The 25294-nt window shown below is 37.2% G+C and overlaps 2 protein-coding genes across 2 annotated transcripts; one reads left to right on the forward strand and one right to left on the reverse strand.

The window, feature by feature from the left end:
• Positions 1-322: 322 nt before the first annotated feature.
• On the reverse strand, positions 323-3058 carry tdgf1 (teratocarcinoma-derived growth factor 1). The gene is made up of 6 exons (XM_048181828.1): positions 2806-3058; positions 2665-2714; positions 2413-2568; positions 1551-1665; positions 1355-1464; positions 323-1105 (listed from the first exon to the last, which is right to left on the reverse strand). The coding sequence occupies exons 1-6, from the start codon at positions 2850-2852 to the stop codon at positions 1005-1007; spliced, it is 579 nt and encodes a 192-aa protein (XP_048037785.1). The 5' UTR covers positions 2853-3058; the 3' UTR covers positions 323-1004.
• Positions 3059-13154: 10096 nt separating this feature from the next.
• LOC125262461 lies at positions 13155-18228 on the forward strand. The gene is made up of 3 exons (XM_048181242.1): positions 13155-13237; positions 13703-13865; positions 15601-18228. Exons 2-3 carry the CDS (start codon positions 13738-13740, stop codon positions 18128-18130), a joined length of 2658 nt encoding a protein of 885 aa, XP_048037199.1. The 5' UTR covers positions 13155-13237; positions 13703-13737; the 3' UTR covers positions 18131-18228.
• Positions 18229-25294: the final 7066 nt, after the last annotated feature.

Here is a 25294-nt window from a genome sequence, read left to right on the forward strand (position 1 = left end):
TTTCTGAGAGCCCAACAGGAAGAGAGCTTTGCAGCTTTCTACATTTAGCTAGAAGAAGGCAGGCAACTGGGGTCTTTAGTAGAAAATGTACTGGAAGTTGAAAAATGAGCTTAAATATTACCACCAGCATAGGAATATAACATTACAATGACCTTTTATTTTCTTCCCCCTAAAAGAACTGAAACTTTCTAGAACACGTTTTGCCCCTGAAAGTCTTGTTTGGATGTCATGGTTATTCATAGCCTCGGTTTGTTGGGATCCAATCTAATTTTCACCATCCGTGATAAATTGCTTAATTGAAGTCAGTAAACAGTCAGCCATCTCGGTTATTGATGCAAGTTTTAATTGGATGAGACAAATTCATTCGCTCAATCATACAGAGTGTTACAGTACATCACCGGCCAACTCAAGAAGGTCAAGAAAGTCATTCCAGCCACTGAGATTGATTGGCCGGACGACTTGTTTATATAAGATAAGAGAAAATAGCCGAAAGGTCAACAATCACAGGCTATCTGAGCATTATCTGACTCGCTCTCTCTCTCAAGCACAGCAAACAAAAGTTGAGCACAAATAAGGACGAGACCATTTGAACAGCGAGAACTTGACTTTAAATCAAGAAGCGTGGCTCATTGTTAAGATGACACGTATATTCGAAAAGTAAAACACGGGTGTATTTGCAGATACAGAATATAAAAAAGCTTTTCTTTCAGCCAGTGCACTCTCTGGTACAATAAATTCACACAGAGACACAGAAAAAGACAGAATCCATTTGGTTCGGCTGCGCACTGACACACACACAATATATTTTCAATATAAATCCTATATACACATGTTCCTTCACTAAACAGTTGCTTTTAACACAGCTAGTTACACTTCCACTGGAAGCAAAATGCATTTCAGTGCCACCAATAAATGCTGCCCAGAAAGAAAACTTAAAATAAACATCTTTTGTTTGTACTTCATCTCTGCTGTGTTATATTCCAATGCCAGTTAAGAAAACTAATTTACAGTAGAAAGGGTAAAATAAAGGCGACAAACATGACAAGTGAAGACGACAGCGTTCTGAGAGAGCTTGAGCGGTACCACTGAACTTCCTGAGAATCGTCTGAAAGAAAAACAAAAAACAAAATGTACATGAAAAAGAAACTCATACAAGAAACAGACGGCCTGAATAATCACTTGCCATCAGTTTGAATCAAGCCCTATCAGGGAAGCGTTGGAGGTGAGAACTTCTGTCTGAGGTCTATTGTTGTTTATCTCTAAGCAACCTGAGGGATATTAAGTGTGCGTCTGGCCTTACTGTAATATAATGAAGCTAGCCACTAAAACAGCCTTTATGCATCTATAAACTCACCACAGTCTTTGCTGAAAACATGCGGGAAGCAGTGCAGAAGTCCATATCCACATCTGCAATAGGAACATCCTTTCTGAACCCATTCTCCATGTGGAATAACACCACAATCCCTGTAAGAGTAAAAACACAAACATTTAAAAACCTTGTGCGATTACAACACTGCTGTACGGCTCAAATCTCGATGTTATTTCGCTACCTGAGGCGTTCGTCGTATTCGCAGCTCCGACCGGTGAAGTACTTCGGACAGGCGCAGAAGCTCCCCAAAATGCACGTTCCACCATTCTTGCAGCAGGTACGACTTTGTTTAGCAACTGAAATGAGAAACGGCAAAATAAAGTTATCAAATACAAGCAAGCAAACACAAAACAGCAGCCCCATCCCGCTAAAATTTATGACGTGTAATCTAAACAGCTGCTACCAACATCTGTTTCCCAACACAACATGAACCATCTCAGACGCTGTGCAGGCCGTTACGCTCGACAACACTGGAATTCTCATTAATAAATGGATAAATCCATTCAACTCCAGCCTAAAAGCTCAAAACAGTTTTCTATTTCAGGCACATTATTTAATCTGGTTCATGTTTGTGTTTTTATAATGGTGTGCAATTAAAGTGCAACAGATACTGTAATTGTAAAGTTTTTTAGACTACACTGAATAAAAAAAAAAAAAAACTGACGTAGAAACAATTTTCACTCAGAAATTGCTAGTAAATTTCACAAACAACTACAAGGAATTGGCATCACATTGAGTTAAAAGAAGTAGGTAACTAAAAATATATATATTCGTATCAATCAAACTCCAATAATCTTATTTACAACAACTTTTACAGTGTTTTCAGGAACATAACCTCACTGTATTTAGTAATTTCTAGAAGTTATCATGACTTAAAGATCTTAATAGAAATAGGGTGAATTCAGGGTGATTCAGGGTCATCTAAATGGCAAAAAGTGTCTCATTCACCCCGAATTCATCCCTTTATACACATAAATACACGACACATCCATCCAAATCCATGCATCCATCCATCCATCCCGTTCTGGTTATAACGAGCTCACCTCCAGTCAGTCCTATGAACGGTAACACGGCCTCTGCGTTGCGGTGTTGACGTTGCGGCGTTTGCGTGTTCATTTCATTGAACTTATTCAAAAATTCCGCCTGTTGTTTTGGCTTTCCAGAAACTCCAGCTTTCCCACATTCTGACCCCTCACAACCTGAGAGAAAAACGCGTAATGCGTGTTAGAAAGAAGCTGTGAATCAATCGGCCGCATACAAAATTAAACATCGTCCGTCAAAGATTCGACTTTTACCTGCTTCAGTCGAAACAGCCTGACACACCACCACAGCAGACAGCAGAAACCTGGAGAGGAGAATAACAAATGTGTGAGGCCTGAGGAGAAATACAAACGGACAGATTATTATCCCAAATGAATCATGAATCATTTGCTCACCTGAACAGTTGATTCGTCATTCCGCTCGCTTGTAAACTCCACAACATCCAGAGCGCGCGTGATCTTCTCAGCACTGATGCAACACCATCAAAACATCCCCAGAGTGACCATCACACCAGACCACCCTCTATCTGTGCCTCTCCGGGGTCTGTTATTTATCTTTAGTGCTTCAGACTCCCTCATGACGCGCCATTAACACCTGTAAACCCCTCCCATAGTCAAACATGAGATCGCGCGCGCACACCCACAAATGCAAATGAGCGTCCATTCACATTAGTTCCGTCAGTCAAACCGGTTTGAAATGAATCGATTCTCTTCAGTATCACAGAGAAGCGATTAGAGGCTCGCGATGGCCGTCAGAGCGCTTTGATGCTCTATAATGCGGGATTTTACCAAGGATCTTTGTTTCTTAAGTGAAAAACAGCCATTTAGATTATTTAGATCATGCACTCATTATTTATTCAGACACATATTTGAATAATAGTAAAGTTCAGCTCTGCTCACACAAAGGTTTTTAAAATCATGGAAATAAAAATTAAGTCAAACTTTTATTTGCTATTGCATATATTTTCCCCTTTACAGCTCTATTAAGTCACCTTTATTTATATAGCGATTTTTACAATGTAGATTGTGTCAAAGCAGCTTTACATTGATAACTGGTACATTATTTTGGCTGCACAGTAATGTATATTTCCATATATTTCCAGTAATGTATATTTACATAGTTTAATTCATCATTCACCTACTTGCACAATCCAGTGCATATCTGCTTTTGCACAAAGCTGCACATTATAGCATATATTTACATTTTTCATTTATTTGTGTGTAGATGTAAGGCATATCTCTTAATCTAAATATCAAATGATATTTGTTTAGAAGTAGTTGGTGTTTTCGAGGCACAATGGTGATTCCTTTCTTATTTGTTTATAACATTTATGCATGAAAATCAAATAAATTCCTTGGTGATTTTGTTCTCACAGGCTGACATTTCCAAAAGAACGGCAGTATATATATAACCTCTGAAAGCTAAAGTAATTAGAGTAAGTTTTCTTTGAGGAATTTCTCGTGTTTGATACGGTTCACTTCTCTAAAGAGGTGCGTAAAGCACAAGCAGACTCTTCCGGCTCTATTTCTGTCCTTATTCTTTGTTATTGGTTTCTAATTAACCGATTTCACTGAGCCTGTGAGCCGGTGAACAACTTTCTAACATTTTATTTTCCATTCAGTCTTTTCAATTATACAACCAGAAACGTCAAAATATACTTCAGTAGCTATATATATGTATGCCCTGGTTTCTCTTTTCACAAACTCTCCCTTCGTAAACCTCAACTCCATTTTAAAGTCTAAATGAATATATTTACACAGAACAAGCATAGCATTATCCAAATGCAAGCTTTAGTGATGGACTTGTCCCATTTTACATTTCACATTAAATATATGTCTGTATTCTGCATAATAAAAAAAAAAAAAAAAAAAAAGTACATTTTATCCGGTGGGAAAAATCATCCTTTTTAAAAAGAAATTACATGCAAATTACATAGCTCAGGTTGATGCATTTTTCATTTCAAAGCACAATGCATCACCGCTGGGAAAGCTTTCCTTGTAGTGCCATTAATGTTTTTTTTGACATTCATGCCAACATTTCCACTAATTGTTGCAGGGAATTGTTTCACATTAGAACACCCGCTCTGTCCGTCTAGAGGAAAGATCTTCAGCGTGAACAAGACCCGTTGCTAAATAAAGTTGGTGGACCATGTGACGCAGGCCAACCCTAAAAGGCTAAAGGTCAGACCGAATGCTTGACATTATAGATGCTGGTATATTACACGACAGGCACCTTTCACCCATGAGCAATACCTAATGACATTTTGGCTTTGTGTTTAATAATATTATTGGAATGATTAAATCAACATTCATGTAAAAGATTTGAGTACTGTATTTATTAGTGTTGTTTGCTACACTCTTTAAAGGGTTAGTTCACCCAAAAATGAAACTTCCCTCATTAATTACTCACCCTCATGTCGTTCCAAAGTCCTTCATTCATCTTCTTAATACAAATTAAGATATTTTTGATGAAATCCAAGAGGTATATGACTCGTTCATAGACAGTCGACTGTTTTAACAATGTCTTTAGTACCTTTCCTGACCCTGAAAGTGTATATATATATATATATATATATATATATATATATATATATATATATATATATATATATATATAATATTGCTGTCTATGGATGAGTCATATATCTCTCAGATTTCATCTAAAAATATCTTAATTTGTGTTTTGAAGAAGAACGAAGGTCTTACAGCTGTGGAACGACATGAGGGTGAGTAATTAATGACAGAAATTTCATTTTTGGGTGAACTAACCCTTTAAAATAAAGGTTCCAAAATGCCATAGAAGAACCTTTTTTTTTGTTCCCCAAAAAACCTTTCAGTGAACAGTTCTTAAAATAACAATTTTCTCTTAGCGTGGTGAACATTTTAATAATCGAAAGAACTTTTTCCACTACAAAGAACCATTTGTCGAAAGGCTCCAAAGATATTAAAGGTTCAGCATGGAAGAACCTTTATGTTTAAAAGTAAAAAAGTAAAGCCCTGGGTGTACTTCGTTTTTTTACGCGTTGAACGCACAGCCTTGCAAAGTAAACTTCACTTGACTCGTACGCACACACAGGCGTTCGACGCATGCGCAGTTTTGAGCATTCTCTCAAATGCTCCCATGAGTTACAACCGTGTAAACATCTTTGTATTTTTTCATGCTAGAGTTGTACAAATGAGGGTACTTTCTCTTCGCATAATCTCTCATCTATGTAAGCCTCGATTGTCACTGTAGCTTGCATGCGTTCCATCCTGTTCTGTTTATGCAGTTTTTCTTCGACTACCTTGTGAATCGATGCCCCCAGGGCATAGTTGTCCACCTTGTGGATAAACTAATTACTGCAAAAAAATTAAATGTGCATGTGTGACCTGCATGCACAAAGTATGCACGGTTACAAAAATCCGCCGTTGCACATACTAGTATACGTGTACTCTTCTGATGACAAAATGTCATGTCTCACACACTTATACGCTGACCCTCGCATACACGTAAAAACTGAAGTATACTTTGGGCTTAAAGGTGCCCTAGAATCACAAATTGAATTTTTCCTTGGCATAGTTGAATAACAAGAGTTCAGTACATGGAAAAGACATACATTGAGTTTCAAACACCATTGCTTCCTCCTTCTTATGTAAATCTCATTTGTTTAAAAGACCTCCAGAAAACAGGCGAATCTCAACATAACACCGACTCTTATGTAACAGTTGGGGTCATTAATATGTACGCCCCAAATATTTGCATATGCCAGCTCATGTTCAAGGCATTAGACAAGGGCAGCCAGTTTTAACGTCTGGATCTGTGCACAGCTGAATCATCAGACTAGGTAAGCAAGCAAGAACAATAGCGAAAAATGGCAGAAGGAGCAATAATAACTGACATGATCCATGATATTTTTAGTGATATTTGTAAATTGTCTTTCTAAATGTTTCGTTAGCATGTTGCTAATGTACTGTTAAATGTGGTTAAAGTTACCATCGTTTCTTACTGTATTCACGGAGACAAGAGAGCCGTCACTATTTTCATTTTTAAACACTTGCAGTCTGTATAATGCACAACTTCATTTTTTATAAATCTCTCCAACAGTGTGTAATGTTAGCTTTAGCCATGGAGCACAGCCTCAAACTCATTCAGAATCAAATGTAAACATCCAAATAAATACTATACTCACATGATCCGACGCATGCACGCAGTATGCATGACTAACATCTTGTAAAGATCCATTTGAGGGTTATATTAGCTGTGTGAACTTTGTTTATGCATTGTATAACTGCACTTATAGTCGAGAACTCGGGAGGGCAGGGAGCGAGAGATTTAAAGGGGCCGCAGCCTGAATCAGCGCATAGTTAATGATGCCCCAAAATAGGCAGTTAAAAAAATTAATAAAAAAAAACATATGGGGTATTTTGAGCTGAAACTTCACAGACACATTCAGGGGACACCTTAGACTTATATTACATTTTTTGAAAAGACGTTCTACGGCACCTTTAAGTCATGCATCACTGTCAGTGTTGTACAATTAAAAATCTTTTTCGGTGATTGAAATAAATACCAAATGTACAGCAATGTCCTTGCAACCAACACAACATAGCAGCAAGTTTTAAACAAATAATCACCAGAAAATAGAGTTTATTTCACATGCAATTTAATTTGGACTTAAGTATTTAATGCAAAGCAGAAATACATGCATTTTGTTTTTGCTAATGAGGTTTAATTAGATAATTCATTCACATAAAGAAAGATTAAATCATGTCCGCTAATGAGCAGCAAGTGAGCAGCCAAGGTCATGATCTTTACGCTGCTCTGCTGTCTTCAGGTTGGATGCGGAGCTATGTGTGCTTTTGTTATAGACACAGAAGAAGTCAAAAGGTGATTTATTCTCCCTGCTCACAGGTGCATTTCTGTCTCTTACGGCTGACAGCCTGTCATGTTGCTGCCAGGGGAATATGTGAGGTAATTAGAGTAGCAGAGGTGGGCAGCGAAACGCAGATTCGAGGGGACAAATCCAGATTAAATGTGTCTGCTTGTATGATTCACTTGTTTTTTAAAATTAGATAACAATTCAAATGAGACATTTTATGAAGAGATTCTAAGTGATGTTTGCCCATGTGATATGACATTGATGCTGGTCCCTCCTTCAGTGTGCTTATGGGATCTTTTTTATGGTAACACTTTAGAATACTGATCCTTTATTAATGAATAACTACACAGGAACGAATGAATAATGCATTATTAACACTCTAGTAACTACTATTAACTAACAATAAACACAGATTAATGAATTAGTAAGTAATATTGCTCACTTGAAGGTAGTAGTTCATTATTAGCTACTCAGTAACTACTGTTTTTTCATACCTCCCAGAAAACTACTAATAACTACAGGTTCATAATTAACATGAATGATGCATAATGTATAATTAATTCTAAAGTAAAGGTCATGGTAACGCATAGTGATGACTGAATTATTAGCAAATCCTTCAGAAGGAATTACTAATATTTGGATCAGTATTCTAAAGTGAAAAACATGATAACTCTCTAGTAACTACTGAAGTCATTGTAAACTTTTGAGGTTTTTGTAGTTTTGTACAGTAATTCCTTCTGATGTATTTGGTAACACTTAAGTAATTCACTTTAGAATACTGATTCAAATAAGTAGTAGTTACTTTAGAGTTATATAGTAACACTTGAGTTATTACTATCCAATACTTTACGAAAACCTCAAAAGTTTTCAATGACTTCAGTAGTTACTAGAGAGTTATCATGTTTCTCTCTTTAGAATACTGATCTAAATAATTAGTAATTCCTTCTGAAGAATTTGGTAATAATTCAGTCATTACTAGTGGGTTACCAAGGCCTTTACTTTAGAATTAATTATACATTATGCATCATTCATGTTAATTATGAACCTGTATATAGTAGCTCTTAATAGTTCTCTGGGAGGAATGAAAAAAATAGTAGTTACCAATTAGCTAATAGTAAACTGCCACCTTCAACTGAGCACTATTACTTACTAATTCATTAATCAGAGTTTCTTGTTAGTTAATAGTGGTTACTAGAGTGTTAATAATACATTATTCATCTGTTCCTGTGTAGTTATTCATTACTGAAGAATCAGTATTCTAAAGTGTTACCTTTCACACTCTCTTAAAAAAAAGGCTCGATGAGATCTTAAATAGAACCCTAGGGTTCTTGACTCAATTTTAAAGAACCCTTTATGCTACAAATGTTCTATATAAGGAGAAATGTCTTAAAGGGGACCTATTATGCAAAATATAATGATAATTGTAATGATATAATGATAAAAATCCACCCACTGCTTTTTTAATCCCATAAAACCTCTCATAGACAAGCCGTTTTCATTTTCTGAGCAATGTTACTTGATGGAAACACACCTAATTCACATTTGTTTGTTTTTGTTTTTTGTGAACTTTGAAAAGATTCACTTCACGTTTGGATGGAAAACCAGCTAGTGTAAAAGCACACCTCTACTCAACAAGATGTGATTTGACTCTAATTTTTACTCCTTTTATGCAGCCATTCATTTTCCACCTGTGCAAAGTAAATGAAAGGATTAAAGTTCCTTCAAACACGAGCAGCAGTGAACTCCAACCATGTAAATACCAGACCTTAAATATTTCACATGTCAGAGCTGATTAAATCCATGGAACTTCATCACTGTATCACATGGGTTTTGATCCCCAGCCAAAGTATGTTCTATAAAAGTGCAATCAGTGCTGTGTGACAAGGAAACGAGACACCGCCGGGTTCATTATGCTGAGTGAAGCTCTCATCTCGCTCAACCCCTGGTGCACTGATTCATATGAGCCCCCTGCTGGCTCATAATTAATTTACCTATCTTTGTGTTTCATTCCCATAATTAACAAGCCTCTGGATAATGCCAATGCAGGCCCATTAGGTGTTTCAGCATGTTTACAGGGTTATAATGACATCAACACCAGTAGAAAAAAGGGATGTTTCTTATATATATATATATATATATATATATATATATATATATATATATATATATATATATATATATATATATATATATATATATATATACAATAGTAGTTCCTATTTGATTCCATACATAGTTGAAATTGGAATAAACTTCCTTATTGTGCAAAAATGAAAACTGTAATTTCATGTTTTTCCAAACCCAAAAGCTGTTATTTTGTGCCAATGGTCTTAAATTTGGACCTTTTTCTCATTAAATAACTTAAGAAGACTTTGAAATATAAGGCACACATCCACTTTCAATGTGATTTTATATTACTTTTATTGTTTTTTTTGTCCTTTATGGAGCTTGACAGACATGGTCACTATGAACTGTCACAGTATGCAAAAGAGTTGTCAAAAAAATAACAGCATACAAGTTTTGAATGACATGAATTTTGGTTTTTAGGTTATTTATTCATTTAAATATTGCTCCAAAACACTTAACACGCTTTCCTTTGGATTGCTGTAATGAAATATGTTAATTAGGATACATTCGACAAGGCATTATTGATTGAATATCCATGTCATTCTTGGCTGTGACAGCAAGTGTAAGTTTCTGCTTCTCATGGGGAACATTTGACAGACCTGATTATTGTGATTTCTATTCTGAAAACTGACACAGTAATGACAGCTGAATCATTATCAGCCATGCAAAGGTTGACGCTCTCTCTCCTAATGAGCTGTCTGCCTTCTGAATGGCACCGCACGGTTTCTTCGCTCTGTTTGAAAGGTTAAGATTCAGGATGTCAGCAACTTCTGTGAGAAACAAGGACAAATGTGGTGCAAAATGAAAAGTTTTCATGCAAGCATTGTAGAGAGACACAGCATTGAGACTAAAAGAGAAAAACAATATTGGTGCAAACTTGATAACAAGAGATATTGAATTGAAAAAGTTGTCACATGTACACCAACAAAAATGCATTATATTTTAACCCATTCTTTCCATATATATATATATAGAAAGAATGGGTTCTAGAATGCCCCTATTATGCTATTTTAAAGGTGCCCTAGATTCAAAAATTGAATTTATCTTGGCATAGTTGAATAACAAGAGTTCAGTACATGGAAATGACATACACTGAGATTCAAACTCCATTGTTTCCTCCTTCTTATATAAATCTCATTTGTTTAAAAGACCTCCGAAGAACAGGCAAATCTCAACATAACACCAGCTGTTACGTAACTGTCGGGGTGTACGCCCCCAATATTTGCATATGCCAGCCCATGATCCCAACATTATGAAAGGCATTAGACAAGGGCAGGACGTCTGGATGTGCACAGCTGAATCATCAGACTAGGTAAGCAAGCAATAACAACAGCGAAAATGGCAGATGGAGCAATAATAACTGACATGATCCATGATATCATGATATTTTTAGTGATATTTGTAAATTGTCTTTCTAAATGTTTCGTTAGCATGTTGCTAATGTAGGCTACTGTTGGTTAAAGTTACCATTGTTTATTACTGTATTCACGGAGACAAGAGGCGTCGCTATTTTCATTTTTAAACACTTGCAGTCTGTATAATGCATAAACACATCTTTTTTCTTTATAAATCTCTCCAACAGTGTGTAATGTTAGCTTTAGCCACGGAGCACTATCAAACTTGTTCAGAATCAAATATAAACATCCAAATAAATACTATACTCACATTACCCCGAAGCATGCATGCAGCATACATGACAAACATCTTGTAAAGATCCATTTGAGGGTTATATTAGCTGTGTGAACTTTGTAAATGCACTGTATTATAGAGTCGCGAGCTCAATGGGCAGGGAGCATGAGATTTAAAGGGCCAGCAGCCCTGAATCAGTGCATAGTTAATGATGCCCCAAAATAGGCAGTTAAAAAAATGTATTTAAAAAAATCTATGGGGTATTTTGAGCTGAAACTTCACAGACACATTCAAGGGACACCTTAGACTTATATTACATCTTGTACAAAAACGTTCGATGGCACCTTTAAAGGTTCCCCTTTTTGTTTTGGATTCTCCTACAATAGGTTTACATGCATCCAAGGTCAAAAACACTTACATTTTCTCATATGTATGTATACAGTGAAGCATCACTGAAAACGAATATTACATTTATTCGAAGATTCAGTCTGCCCAGTCTGTTGTGATTGGTCGACCACTTGCGTGTGTCGGAAACGAAATGGCTCTTTCTTACCATATATGACTTTCAGCTCCGGACCTTCCTCAGCTCTTGATACACAGTGACAGGAACGATGGTATCCGTTTTTCCATATAAATTGGAGCCCGAGTCCTCATACGTTTACACTGCGTGCAAAGTGGATTTGCCAGATAGAAAACAGCGTCAAACAAAACTCTTCCAGGCCTCAGCTGCATCTACAGTGTTTGAGGGTGGGGCAAAGTAGGCTGGTATTATGCAAATTTGTTACATTGAGACTGTAATTACTGATGACTTGTTGCAGCATTTAAGAATCAAGTCTTTCTTAACAAAGGAAATGAGATGGAGTTTTTCGCCCTACCGCGGTACTTCCACCCATGTCAAGCGTGACCTTTTCAACGTGATTATGTAATGAGTGGGCATCGCAGAGCAGTGCAAGATGAGCATTTTTTTTTTTTTTTTTTTTTTTTTTAAATTACCAATCGTTTCTCTAGATAAGACCCTTATTCTTTGTCTGGGATCATGTAGAGCTCTTTGAAGCTGCACTGGAACTGACATTTGGACCTTCAACCCGTTGAACCCCAGTGAAGTCCACTATATGGAGAAAAATCCTGGAATGTTTTCCTCAAAAACCTTCATTTCTTTTTGACTGAAAAAAGAAAGACATAAATATCTTGGGTGACATGGTGGTGAGTAAATTATCAGGACATTTGAATTCTGAAGTGAACTAATACTTTAAGATATTTTTGATGAAATCCGTGAGCTCTGGCCTCCGATAGACAGCAACACAACAACCACTTTCAAGGCCCAGAAGGTAGAAAAGACAGTTAAAATAGTCCTACAGTGGATCAACCTTAGTAATTAATGACATAATTTTAATTTTTGGGTGAACATGCTATGCTGTGCTCATGCAGTCAGAATTACTGTAATTATTAGTTTCCAACTTATAAAAAAACAGCACTGAGAATAAAAAAGCAAAACAATATCGGTGCAAACCTGAAAACAAGATACTGAATTCAAAAGTTTGTCACATGTTCAACAACAACACAATAAAAATGATTTATATGAACATTTGATTATATGCATGCAGTGTATGCAAGAGTCACCCGATGAATGAACGACTTCATGGTTCATGGCTATTTTTACTCAGTACTGTATGTCCAGTCATTTCCATATGGAGACTGTACATTCATAACATATTTCAACCTATAACCGTTGCAAACATCATGTTCCAGTGGCACAGTGGCTATATTGAGCGTAACGCCCTGAAACACTGTACTTGATCCTTCCATCCTAATTCAAAGGAATAAAATATCTTTCTATTAATTATCATCTATCATGTACCATCTAACAGTGGATTAATTAGCAGATCCATCATTTTCAACTCATTTTCATTCTGAAATCTGACACCTCCATCCCTCGACTTTAATCGTTATCCACAAGGATGAGAACATCCTCGTAGCGACTCATGTCCCAGGTTTGCAGGTGAATCTAGTCGAGTACAGTATGCTTTGAAACACAAAGAATATTTTTAAATTAATGCAGACAAACATTTCTCTAACGAGTTACAGACCAACATGGCAACTGGCCCACAGCGTGTTATAAATAGCCAGGTCAAGAGCCCAGTTTAGTTACAGTCGACACTTAAATGAGCTGCTTCTGAAGCCAGATGCTTATTTGACAGAGAACAGTCAGACGGGCAAGTATTTATTTATTTTTATTTCATTTTTGCAGAGAAATACTCTTTTATGTTGACAAGAGAGCAGTACTGGATGCTGTGCACTTTTGAAATTGCAATTAATATTGCTAGCAATAAACACGATTTTATTGCTTTTAAATATAGCATGAAAGAGCAAATCCAGTAATGCTATTTTAGAATTAATCACGGAAGCAATTTCATGTGGTATTGTTTGTGCCTGATAAGTGATGATTCCCTGCTAAATGTATTATATAATATGTGCAAATGTTCCAAATAGTATTCTTTTTTTGTCTGCATTTGTTTTGTGCTGTGCTTATATTTAATTGCCTGTCCTGGTTAAATGAATAGCTTAATCAAATGCACGCTATTAGATGAGCTATTGTAAACAAATGCAGATTTTATGGTTAGTTTATACAAGGGAACATTGCAATCTTGTAAAATCCACTCTCCTTCTTCCACTGACAGCTTCATCTCCGCTTACAGCTAGAGTCTCTACAATAATGGACAAAAACGCAGAAGTGATAGTATGTGGCTCCTTTATGAAGGATGTCTGGGAATGCAGACTGAGGGAGTATCGACAGAAACGACAGCTGGAAGACGAGCGGATACAGAAGAGTGCTCTGGAAAGGTGAGGACCTGCCGAACCTCTCATTTTCCTGCAGTTGTCAATCAGAAAAATTCAATATTTATAAGTGTTTTTGAGGCAGTTTGTTGATGAAAATCTTTTTAACCCATTGCATTCCATTTATTTTTCTAATATTTATACTCTAAAAAATGCTGGGTTAAAAACAACCCAATTTGGGTTATTTGCCAACCCAGCTCTGGGTCAAAATTGGACAAACCCATGCATTGGGTTATTTTATCCAAGATGGTTGGGTTAAATGTTTGACCCAACATGCTGGGTTTTTTTTATTTTTATTTTTTTTATTAAACTCAACTATTGAATTGAAAAATTACTATATATTTCTGTTTTAAAATGAACCCAAAATATGCTGAAAATTAAAATCACACAAAGAATTACTAAACAGCATAGTAATGATTAAAAAGTGAACATTTAATGCACAAAAATATAGACAAGCGTTAAAACAGTGTGTACATGTGAGTGCAAAGTGCAGAAAGAATGTTTTAAAGTTAAATATTTAATAACTTATGTTTGAAAACAAATTTGACCATATTTCGCTTATTTTTACCTCAAATCAACGAACAGACTAAAAACACTATGGTCAAAACTCACTGGAGCCAGTTTTCAAAGTTCTCTCTCCTCTCCGCTTCGATTAGTTTTCTTATTTTCCACATATATTCCTGTCGTAAGTGCAGCGGTGTGTGTTGCAGCGAAATCTGAGCCGCTGATGGGCTGCTGTTCGGCGGGGAAGCTGTGAACCTCAGACCGCTGAACGATATCGTGACAGGCTCCTTATAACCTGCGCATAAACAACCAGTAGAGTTCTGAGAACACATTTTAACATCCAAATGAATAATATTCAGTATTATAACTAATAAAAATCAGTTTATTCAATTTCCATCATGCAAGACGACCTTTGCCAACTGACTTCTCATCCCTGTATATTGCATTGCATTAAATAAAATGATTTACAGAACTGTAATGACTTTATAGATTAAATAAAATGTGTACAAACCTTTATTTTACCGAAGTAATGCACCAATTTGGCAGCCTTGAGATCTACTTTCTCCTGACAAACCCAACAGCTGGGTTGTTGCATTGGAGGGCGGGTGTATTGTTTCAGTTGTCAGTGAGATTGGCCAGCCTCTAACCTAATGGCTGGGCAACACAAAATCTACCCAACCATAGAATAAATAACCCAACAAAATGACCCAACAGCATTTGTGTAAAAAAATAAAATAAACACAACCTAGCATTTTTTAGACTGTATGTTCATGCTATTACTGTGCTGTGCTCATGCCATGCCAAATTACTAACTAAAAAAAACCCCTCACATCTTTCTCGAATTTATAATTGCAAGTTGGAGAAAAGCACAATGATGCATTTTGAGCATTGCTATAAAAAGAATATTTTCTGACAAAGACAAGAAAAGTTCAGAGAAGAATCTCTGAGTCATTTCATAATTACAGTAACTCTGATATGGCATGAATGCAACATTTGTATGTCTGATCCCAACTGCCTCTCTGCCTATTTTGTTTGCAGATAATAAGGCCATTCTGAACAATAATGAGCTTGTGGTCGCTTCAACTTTAATTGCTTTAATTGTGTAAATATTCATTTTTAATAACAACAGCTATCTTTAATTAATCTGTTAAAACAAAAGAAGCAAACTCAGACCACATTTCATAATTAATGAGAAATCATTTTCATTTGTTGTCCGTTCCAATTAAACTTTTTACAGAATTAATCAAGATTGGCAGGCGCGCATGTCCTCCATGAGAAAAACCCCTAAAAGGCTGGAGAGAAAAGCGAAGCTTCCTGAAGAATCAACTCTTGATGCACCCAAGACTAAAAAGACATACCTGGGAAGGCCGCAAGGTTTCCAGAGCAGTCGGATTCAGAGGCAGGTGGACCTGACGAAAACTACAAAATCCAACAAATTGGCCCTGTTACATCACCTCAATGAAAGCTGTCCGGGATTGATGGTGTGGTCAAAGTCTTGGAAGTTCTCGCAGCCTTTGCCACAACCTGTAGAAAGTCCCTGCGCATTCGACTGGGGACAGTCATGGAAGTTTCTCAATCTTCAGCCAAACACTGACGGTAAACCCTGGTTTGATCTTGGGTTTGACACCAACAACAATATGAGCTTCAATGACATGCTTCTGTGGGAGAAGCTGAGCAAAGCATTAAACTCTGAACACATTCAACAAGACCTGGCCAGTACAGAATGGGAGAAGTCTTGGATATTCACTCGGAAAGGAAAAGAGTCTCATGAAGGTACAAATAAAAGTGATAGCAACAAATTTTATAACCTGTGGGGGGAACAGAATCAGGAAAGTGCATCAGAATGGCATGAATCCTGGAAGACAATGAAGCCTGTAAAAGGAGAAAATATCATGCCTGATTCAATTCCGCCCTCAACTAACGAGGAAACACAATCTAAACTACCATGGGATAATTCATGGATGTACTTTAAGAAGCAGCTTCACATGAAGTCAAAAACAGGTAATAACCTAGGATGGAGGGAATCTTGGAAGGTTGCTAAAACCATATCAGAACAGAAGACGAAATCAATCGAAACTCAAGGTATGGTGCCCAAGGAACTGCATCCTGACATCTGCAACGTGATAATGAATGTGTCTAGAGAGATGAAGCACACATTTCAGTTCGGTGGGACGGATGCACCACTGTCTGATTGGGAAAAATCATGGACGACCATAAAAAATCTGTCGGAGTATAAAGAAGAGATAAATAAAGCTGAATGTAGGGAGGTGGAAGTGAAGGTTGAGACACCGAAACCAGACCAATTCAAGCAACAAAGTGAACGTGTGAAATTCAACGTACTTGCTTTGCCAAAAATCCAAAAGCGGCAGGAGATGCTTCAGTTCTCAAAGCAAATGGACTGGAAGGATTCTTGGAAGATGCTGAAACGCCAGCGTAGAGAAGAAAGTGCATTAAGGAACCTGAGATACCCACTTCCACAATTGTCCTCCACACCACAAACTCTCACTGAATGGGCCAATTCTTGGAGGTTCACAAACTTAACACTCAACCAAGACAGCAGTTTATGGCAGCAGGGTTGGTCCACCAATACTCAACCCAGACCTGTTAGAAGAGTGCTAGAAAATGAGAATTTCCCGCATAATGGACCAGCAGGGGTTCGTGTCTGGTCTGAGTCCTGGAGGTCTACGAGACGTCAGCATCTTCTGGAAAGACAAGGGCAAGGTGCATCAACCCAGCCAGTGCGCCAACATACATACGCAAGATCTGTGGCAGACTGGGAACGGTCATGGGAATCATCAACTCATCAGCGCAGTCACGATAGACCCTCCGTGACCGAGTGGGCGGATTCTTGGAGGTTCTCCAGCTTGGAGAATTTCCAACCTGAACATACTTGGTTTGAGAAATCAATGGAAATCAAAGGCAGAAAGGAACTTCGCAATGCGTTTAGCAGATCAGACGATTCTCAGATATTCAAAGAACAACTTCCCTCGAAAGAGTGGAATGACTCATGGAGGGTTAAGAAGAGGTCTGATGGACGTGCACATCTCATACAAAAAGAAGTGCTAGACTGGGATAATTCTTGGATGTTTACTAGCACAGAGTTTTATCGAAGACAAGGTGAATGTTATTTGAATTTCCAGCTAACGTCTGATGTCAGTAGCCTCAAGTCCATCCAGACTGAGAGCAGGTCAGAGTGGGGTCGATCATGGAAGATGTCAAACCCACAACCACCAAAGAACATCGCCTCATGGGTTGATGCAAAGCCAAAAACATTCAGTGCACAAGACATGATCCTTTGGTCAAAACACAAACACATCTATTATTTACCTTGTGCTTTGGTCAAAGACTTGAAGCTGAAAATCTGGAGCAACTCCTGGAGGTTCATGATGATGGAGTCAAAGCACGGGAAAAGCTCTGCTTCGGCTGAGGATGAGTCTGTCATAATGACAAAGACTGCAACAATAAGAAAGCACTTGTACTCAAACATAGATCAGCAGAAACCACAACAGAAGAGATGGAGCGATGCATGTAAAATAGCAAAGACGCAACCACGACCAAAGCGTAATGTTAAATCTGGCAACAAGGAAGATGAAAATGGAAAAGAAATGTTTGCAGAATGGATGGAATCTTGGAAATTCTCAAATAATTTAAAAAGCAATGAGCCCGCAATGGTGTCTGTATCTCTGAGCAACTGGAAAAACTCCTGGAAGTTTCTGCTTGATCCGTATGTGCCAATGAACGGCCCCAAAACAAACAAAAGTCGGTAAGGATTAAAGACTTTGCAGGTCAGATTTCAAGAGTGCATCTTTAGAGAAATCAATTAAAATATATGATGAATTGTTTTTGAAAACTTCTACAGATTCAACCTACAATAAAGTTGTGTAGTGTGTGCGGACAAATACATCATGTCTCATCTTTTGTGTCAAAGTACAACAAACCATAACACATGATTATTTTTTGATGCAGTCACGTTCACAGCTGTGAACTGCGGCTCTAAAGTTTCAGTGCTCATCATTTATTCTTCTTCAAGTCATTGCACAAGTCATCGGAGAGTGCATGTGGTCCTCACTTTCTAACAAAAACACGAATGCAGTTGTTTAGCTAGCTCTAGTACAAGTGTTATTATATTGGACACAGTACAACAGCAGTACTGAAAACTGCAGTTCGGCTGCATTCAAATGACCACACTTGTACTGCAAAGATACTGCATAATCAGATGAAAAATATGAAAAAATAACAGAGAAAATATAACAACAAATATATCATTCAGTTCTGATTTTCTTAAGTATTTATCCAAGCAATAATGAGACCTAAATTACTTAGAACTTTATAGTGAAATTGTTTACTCAAAATGTAAAAATGTCTTATAGAAATAATAAATAAAGATGGTTTACTCCTATTAGTTATGAATGGGCGAAGCTCCAATGTGCAATATGGCGGAATATGTCCCACCTTCCAAGTAAAAGAAACCTGACTTGTGCTTAGGACTGCACACGGTGTTGCCAAGTCCACGGTTTTCCCACGGAATTGGGCTACTTTAACACTGTTGCTGTGGGTTGTTTTTCATGTCCACGGGTTGAAGCGATGCCAAATAACATGATATTTAGCCCCTATAATGCAAATTTTACCAGGGGAACCCCGCCAAAAATGTACTGGAGGACCCCCCGAAATGCAATTGGGCTAGTTTTGGGCAAGTTTTGAGGGTTTTGTTGTGAAAACCTGGCAACCCTGGTTCATCTAGCCTGAAAAATAAGCTTTTTAATGCTATTTGAGCATAAGAAACAACATTTATGGGACATGTCAGATTTTGTTGATGATTTGAAATATGTTATTTAGTTGTGAGTTCGCCAAGCAGTTTTTTTGGTCTTGGATGCCCGAAATAGCTGCCCAGAGGCATTGCAAATATGGCCGCCGAGTGAACAGACTTTCCTTGAAAGGGACTTTGATAGCACTGACACATGTAGGCTGTTTAATTCATTATAAATCACACAACACAGGGTATCCCATACTGCCACCTACAAGCATAACATTAGCATCAACCCTTACTGACAAGCATAGACAGTTGATTTATTTTGTAATTAAGCTGGACTTTAACCCAGGCTGATCATATTGATTGAAATGGCCTCGACATCTTTATTTCCGACAAATTACTTGGCATGTATCGATATTACATTTCCACTATCTCCCTTAATTAACTGATTAGCTAATGATGTGCTCTGGTATCTCTGTTTTTTCCTGTTCAAACAACTAAAAATAAACATGAAAAAGTCAAATATGGTTCATGGCAATTACTTCAAGATAGTAGTTACAGAGTTTAAATCAGCTCATCAATTCGGCCTACTGGTTGACAAACATATATGATTGCATTTTGTTTAGCCCAAACTGATCTTTTTCAGCTTTATACCTGTAACATGTATGTTGGTGACAGACATAGATCATCTTTCAAGAGTGCAGCACAAATATGGATATTTTCATTAAGTAATGAATGAGCATAAGGTGTTTCATGCATGACTATTGTTTACACTGCACAAAATAATGACTAGAATGTGCTGACAGTTGTCTGGTCTCATTTTTTGTTTTGCATGAGATCAAGCAAAGATGGTACACATTGGTTTACCATCTGTCACAGATGTCCCATCTCTGCCCTTTCAGAAACGCTCATTTAAAACCTCTATATGTGCTTCTCTAAATGACGGACAAAATTCAAGGCAGACTCCGTCTCTTTGTGGAGGTATTGTTCAGCTTGTTGCATGCTGTGCCATTCTACCCTTGTAGTTAAAACTAAAATTAAACACATAAAATACAATGTCAGAGTTTAATATGACCCAAAAGAAATAGCAAGAAATAAGGCAATTCCTTGCCATTTTTTTTTTCTTTTTCTTTTGAAGGCCAATTAAAGACTAATGTCTGTTCTTCTGAAAGCCATGAATCTGGACATTCAGTGGAGTCCATAAAAGTAGTGTTTTGACAAACTGGCCAACCATTATAATATTTATTAATATTCTGAATAATCATTTATTTTAATAGTTGAAATTTAAAGGGGTGGTTCATTGCAATTTCACTTTTTTAACATTAGTTAGTGTGTAATGTTGCTGTTTGAGCATAAAAAACATCTCCAAAGTTACGACACTCAAAGTTCAATGCAAAGGGAGAAATTTTCTTTTACAGAAATCTGTTTGAGGACTACAAAAAACGTCTGGTAGGGACTACAACGAGCTTACAACAGTTCCCACATGAGCGATTTATAGATTATCATGACAAAATATGCAATCGATAACTTTAAGTTAACTCCACATCAGCTACATAAATTCATGAACTAAGCATCCTGTTGCCTTCTACATGTTGTCACTTCTTCTTGAGTCTCTCCATCATTGTCCGACTTCAGTTTGAACATGAAAGACAGAACAGTTTCTGACATTTTCAGTGAGTCTGAGGTAATCTGGGGCACGTTCAAGCTCAAACCGGTGCGCAACGTTTTGCTACGTTTTCCGGGTTGAACGACATGTTTCCTGGAAACGGTGTGCAACGAGTTTGAGATGCGTTTTCTCTTGTTTGGTGGGCGTGTCAGAAATGTCAGCCCAATCAGCGGCAAGATGTATATAAACCACGCGGTATTAAAGAGACAGCTCGCACAATGGGTATTAATGTAACATAAAAATACTTTATACATGGGTTTCAAAAACGTCACTTCCGCTATGCCCGCCGTCATATTTGGGACACAGCTGCGCGCCCTGTTTAAGTCTATGGTGACAGCAGCTACAACTAGAGGAAGGCCAACAAAACGCTCTCAGAAGGTTCACAACAAGTTTAAAATATATCTGGGATATGTGGTGCTGTTAGCCGTTTCAACAGTCGTCAGAACTACAAATATATTTGATTTATTTGAAAATATTATGAATTCTAGTTGGTGTGTTTCGGCGTGTTATTACAGGATGAACAAATTCACGACACCAGCTGACTACATTAGTTCAAGTAGTACATGCGTGCATGATTTTGTGCAAATATAAGTTGTAATTTTATGTATATCTTGTATAAATATATATGAATTACCCTATATAGGATGTGTCCCGTTGAGTTAATAACCTTCTAAGCGCTTCAGTTTACGGGTGTTCATTCAGCGCACGCAGCTCAAATAATACTGTTATCAAAATGAATCTGTTATTGTATACAAAAAAATCTGTTATTGTTCATGATCCTTATTATTAATCAAACTATGTGTTGATGAAAATAATACTAGAACAATATAAGAGCTAGTTATTAAAAATAACGCATTCATTTTCTAAAAGAAATATTAAAGTTTTAATATTACTGTGTAGTAACGTTAAACATTTTAATGACTTAATCATTGCTGTTTGAGCTGTTGCTCTGTGGGTTATTTACCTCAACGAAACACATCCTTTATGAGAATAATCAGATATTTATACTTAATAAAATTAATAAGTTTTATCTGTACAAAATGACGCGAATGCACAAGTGAAGTTTGAACAAGTTATGTAATCAATGTTTAACTCAGTCGACGCGCTCTTACCACAACAACACGCTGAAACAACAACACAGAGAATTCACAACATTTTATTACAACAGTGTTCTCGTTATAATGTTACGTAAATGACAGTCCCAGCAGTTATTAATGTTGTGCATTGCTGTTTGGCTGCCAGTGGTGTGGTCCCTTCTGAATGAAGCCAATAATTCTGCCGATCTAACTACTTTGGGATCAAATCAATTTGTAGTTCTGACGACTGTTGAAACGGCTAACAGCACCATATAACCCCAAGATATATTATAAACTTGTTGTGAACCTTCTGAGAGCGTTTCGTTGGCCTTCCTCTGGTACACAAATCCCTTCACTCCATTGGGATGTTCTCTTTTATTCTGGACGGCAAGGGCAGTGACTGTAACATCGAGCGTATTTTGCAGTATTAAACACCTATTTATACCGACTTCATCAGGCTCCGAAAATTACTCAAAAAGAACACAAAGAATGGCCTTCTCAGCTGCCATAGTTGCAACTCTTGCGTCATCAGAACAGGGTGTTCAACGCACCTCCGTTTCCGTTTAAAAAACGTTTTGCAACGTTTTGTCGGGGCTGAACGCAGCCCTGAGCTGCTAACACAAGCTCTTGAAACTCCACCCTCTTCGTAAGGGCAGCAGCTCATTTACATTTAAAGGGACACACACAAAAATGGAGCGTTTTTGCTCACCCTCAAACAGTGACAAATTTAACATACTATAAAAAATGATCTGTGGGGTATTTTGAGCTAAAACTTCACATACACACTCTGGGGACATCAGAGACTTATTTTACACCTTGTAAAAGTGGCATTATATGACCCCTTTAAGTAACGTTGTTAAATGAATTTTACATATTTTTGTTAATTTTTTTAATTAGTTTTACCCTTAACTGTCACTCCCCTTTTTGAGCATAGATTGTAATTCATGAATGCTTTAGAATACAGACCTAAAGTTGGTCTCTTTAAAAGAAGACACTCAGCAGATTATTGCTAAAGTGAAAGCACTTCAAAAAATAAAGGTTATAGAAGTGTACTGTAAAGCAAATGTACTGTACTAAAATGTTTTATTTTATACAAAATAAATATTTTACAAAATAACTTTTACTCTTAAATTGCTATAAAATCAAAGTCATATGTCTAACCATGTTGCGTACCAAATTTGAAGTTGATATCACACAAAGTGAAGTTCGTATGAGATTTTGTTTAGGCATAATACCAAAAATAGCCACTGGGTGTCATCCACATTCCATTGATTTTTCCCCTCTAACAAATTAATACATTTCTGTCACAGTATCACTTTTATCACAATACAGTAGCCAAATATGGTAACCTTTAGTCAGACCTTTCCAACGATATGTTTTGTCAAGATTAGAAAATGTTTTGATTATAAAATTTCCCCACTAGGGGGAGGAGTCCGCTAAAAGGAATTTAATTTATTAATTACTGTTTTCATAGTAATGCAATGTCCAATTTCAAAATGTTTTTAACAGGATGAATTTTGAGTGATAAAAGTCACAATATGTAACATTTGCCACTAGAGGTCGCTTATTCAAAACAAAGGAATAGCTTGATGACGCCTTGATTTTGTGGAATCATGGGAGGTGTTCATGTCTACAGCTAGTGGAAAAGCATCTGACTCGGGCAGAAATCATATTATTGGATGAGCTAATGTATTAAAGATTTATTAACATTGCTGTAGTATGAAGCAGGGTGTGGCTGAAAGCCGCTGGAGTGGAACGAGGCAGCTGGGTCGATTGCTAATGAGCTCAACACACGGCTCAAGAGCAATGGAGCTTTTATTATGCTGCAGATAATGTAAGTACACAAGTACACAAGTCAACAAAATATATAACACTGTTCTAGTGGTTTTTGGATTTTTTTTAATCCAAAAATATTACATTTTCTGCCTTTAAGCTTTGGGATGATACATGATTCATGATGATGATTTATGAAACTAAAACATGTGATAAGATGAAAAAAAAACCCCCCAGCACTAAGTGTCCTGCTAGTTTTGGGCAAGTTTTTCCATCTAATATTTATATTTTATTTCAATAATTAGAAATGATTTGTTATTGATTTAGTTTTAGTTAACAATAACACTGTTGGTAACATCTGTACAGCTAGCCATCCTCTATTTGTCGCTATAAGCAACCTTCTGTTTCCACAAGACTATCTTTATTGGTTGAAGATCATTCTTCAACCACACATGAAGTGACAGTCATTGTTTTCCAGGACAGAAATAAAACAAAAACGCCATCAGATACACATTTACAGGCCTCCCTGTGTGTCTGCTGTATTTTTAAGCAGGTATTTGCTTGGCATGGTTGGGGCTGTTATGGCAGGAAGCACAGGACTGTCTACCCCACACGCATTGCTCCAGAGGCCTTCTGGAATTGCTGCAGTAAAATTAATGAGCGGAGGGCCTGACACCAAATTATAAAGGGTGGGTAGTGTGGATGTCTCAGGCAGCGCACAGACACTTAATTTTCCTGCAAAGAGACATGCCTTCAGCACTGAGTCCTCTCTCTTTCTCTCCACCACCCATACACAGAAACAAACACAATATATCATCAAACTGCTTTTGCTTCAGCAGCATCTCCGAGTTCATCCCACAGGGATGTTTAAGCAGGTAATGTAGAGGAGGTTTATTGTTATCCTGTTTCGCTTCTGAAGCCAACTTATTTTCAGATCGTTTGCAACTTGCCTCCCGAGCAATTCACACAGTAATTTGTGAATATCTATACACTCTTAAAAATAAAGCTTCCGAAGGAGTGATGCCATGAAGGAATCATTTTTGGTTTCCCAGAAAACTTTACGACTTTAACAGTTCTTTTTGTTTAATGATATTATATAGTGGAAGAACCTTCCAATGCAAAGATTCTTGCGGATGTTAAAGATTCTGAACCATTGATAAAGAACTTTTATTTGTTAAGGGGTCCTTGATTATGATTTCACATTTTTAACATTAGTTAGTTTGTAATGTTGCTGTTTGAGCATAAACAACATCCACAACGTTACGACGCTCAAAGTTTAATGCAAAGGGAAATATTTTCTTTTAAAGAATTTGCTTTTTAAGGACTACAAAAAATGGCTGGTTGGGACTACAACGTGCTTCTTCCTGGGTTAGTGACATCACAAACCCTAAAATTTACATAAACCCCGCCCCCGAGAACATGCAACAAAGGGGGTGAGGCCATGTTGGGCTGCTTTAGAGAAGAGGAAGAGTTGTTGTAGTAGAGTGTTGTTGACATGTTGAGCTGTTAAAGCTCCGCCCTCTTCTGGAAAGGGGGCCGGAAGCAGCTCATTTGCATTTAAAGGGACACACACAAAAACGGCGTGTTTTTGCTCACACCCAAATAGGGACAAATTTGACAAGCTATAATAAATGATCTGTGGGGTATTTTGAGCTGAAACTTCACA

Source organism: Megalobrama amblycephala, linkage group LG2, assembly GCF_018812025.1.
Source record: "Megalobrama amblycephala isolate DHTTF-2021 linkage group LG2, ASM1881202v1, whole genome shotgun sequence".
NCBI lineage: Eukaryota > Metazoa > Chordata > Actinopteri > Cypriniformes > Xenocyprididae > Megalobrama > Megalobrama amblycephala.

Coding starts and splice junctions, on each gene's coding strand:
- tdgf1 (XM_048181828.1), bottom strand. CDS start 2,852: ATGTTGTGGAGTTTACAAGCGAGCGGAATGACGAATCAACTGTTCAG. Junction 1,666..2,412: donor GTTCATAGGACTGACTGGAG/GTGAGCTCGTTA, acceptor TTCTCATTTCAG/TTGCTAAACAAAGTCGTACC. Junction 1,106..1,354: donor TGTTTTCAGCAAAGACTGTG/GTGAGTTTATAG, acceptor TTTTTCTTTCAG/ACGATTCTCAGGAAGTTCAG.
- LOC125262461 (XM_048181242.1), top strand. CDS start 13,738: ATGGACAAAAACGCAGAAGTGATAGTATGTGGCTCCTTTATGAAGGAT. Junction 13,866..15,600: donor CAGAAGAGTGCTCTGGAAAG/GTGAGGACCTGC, acceptor AACTTTTTACAG/AATTAATCAAGATTGGCAGG.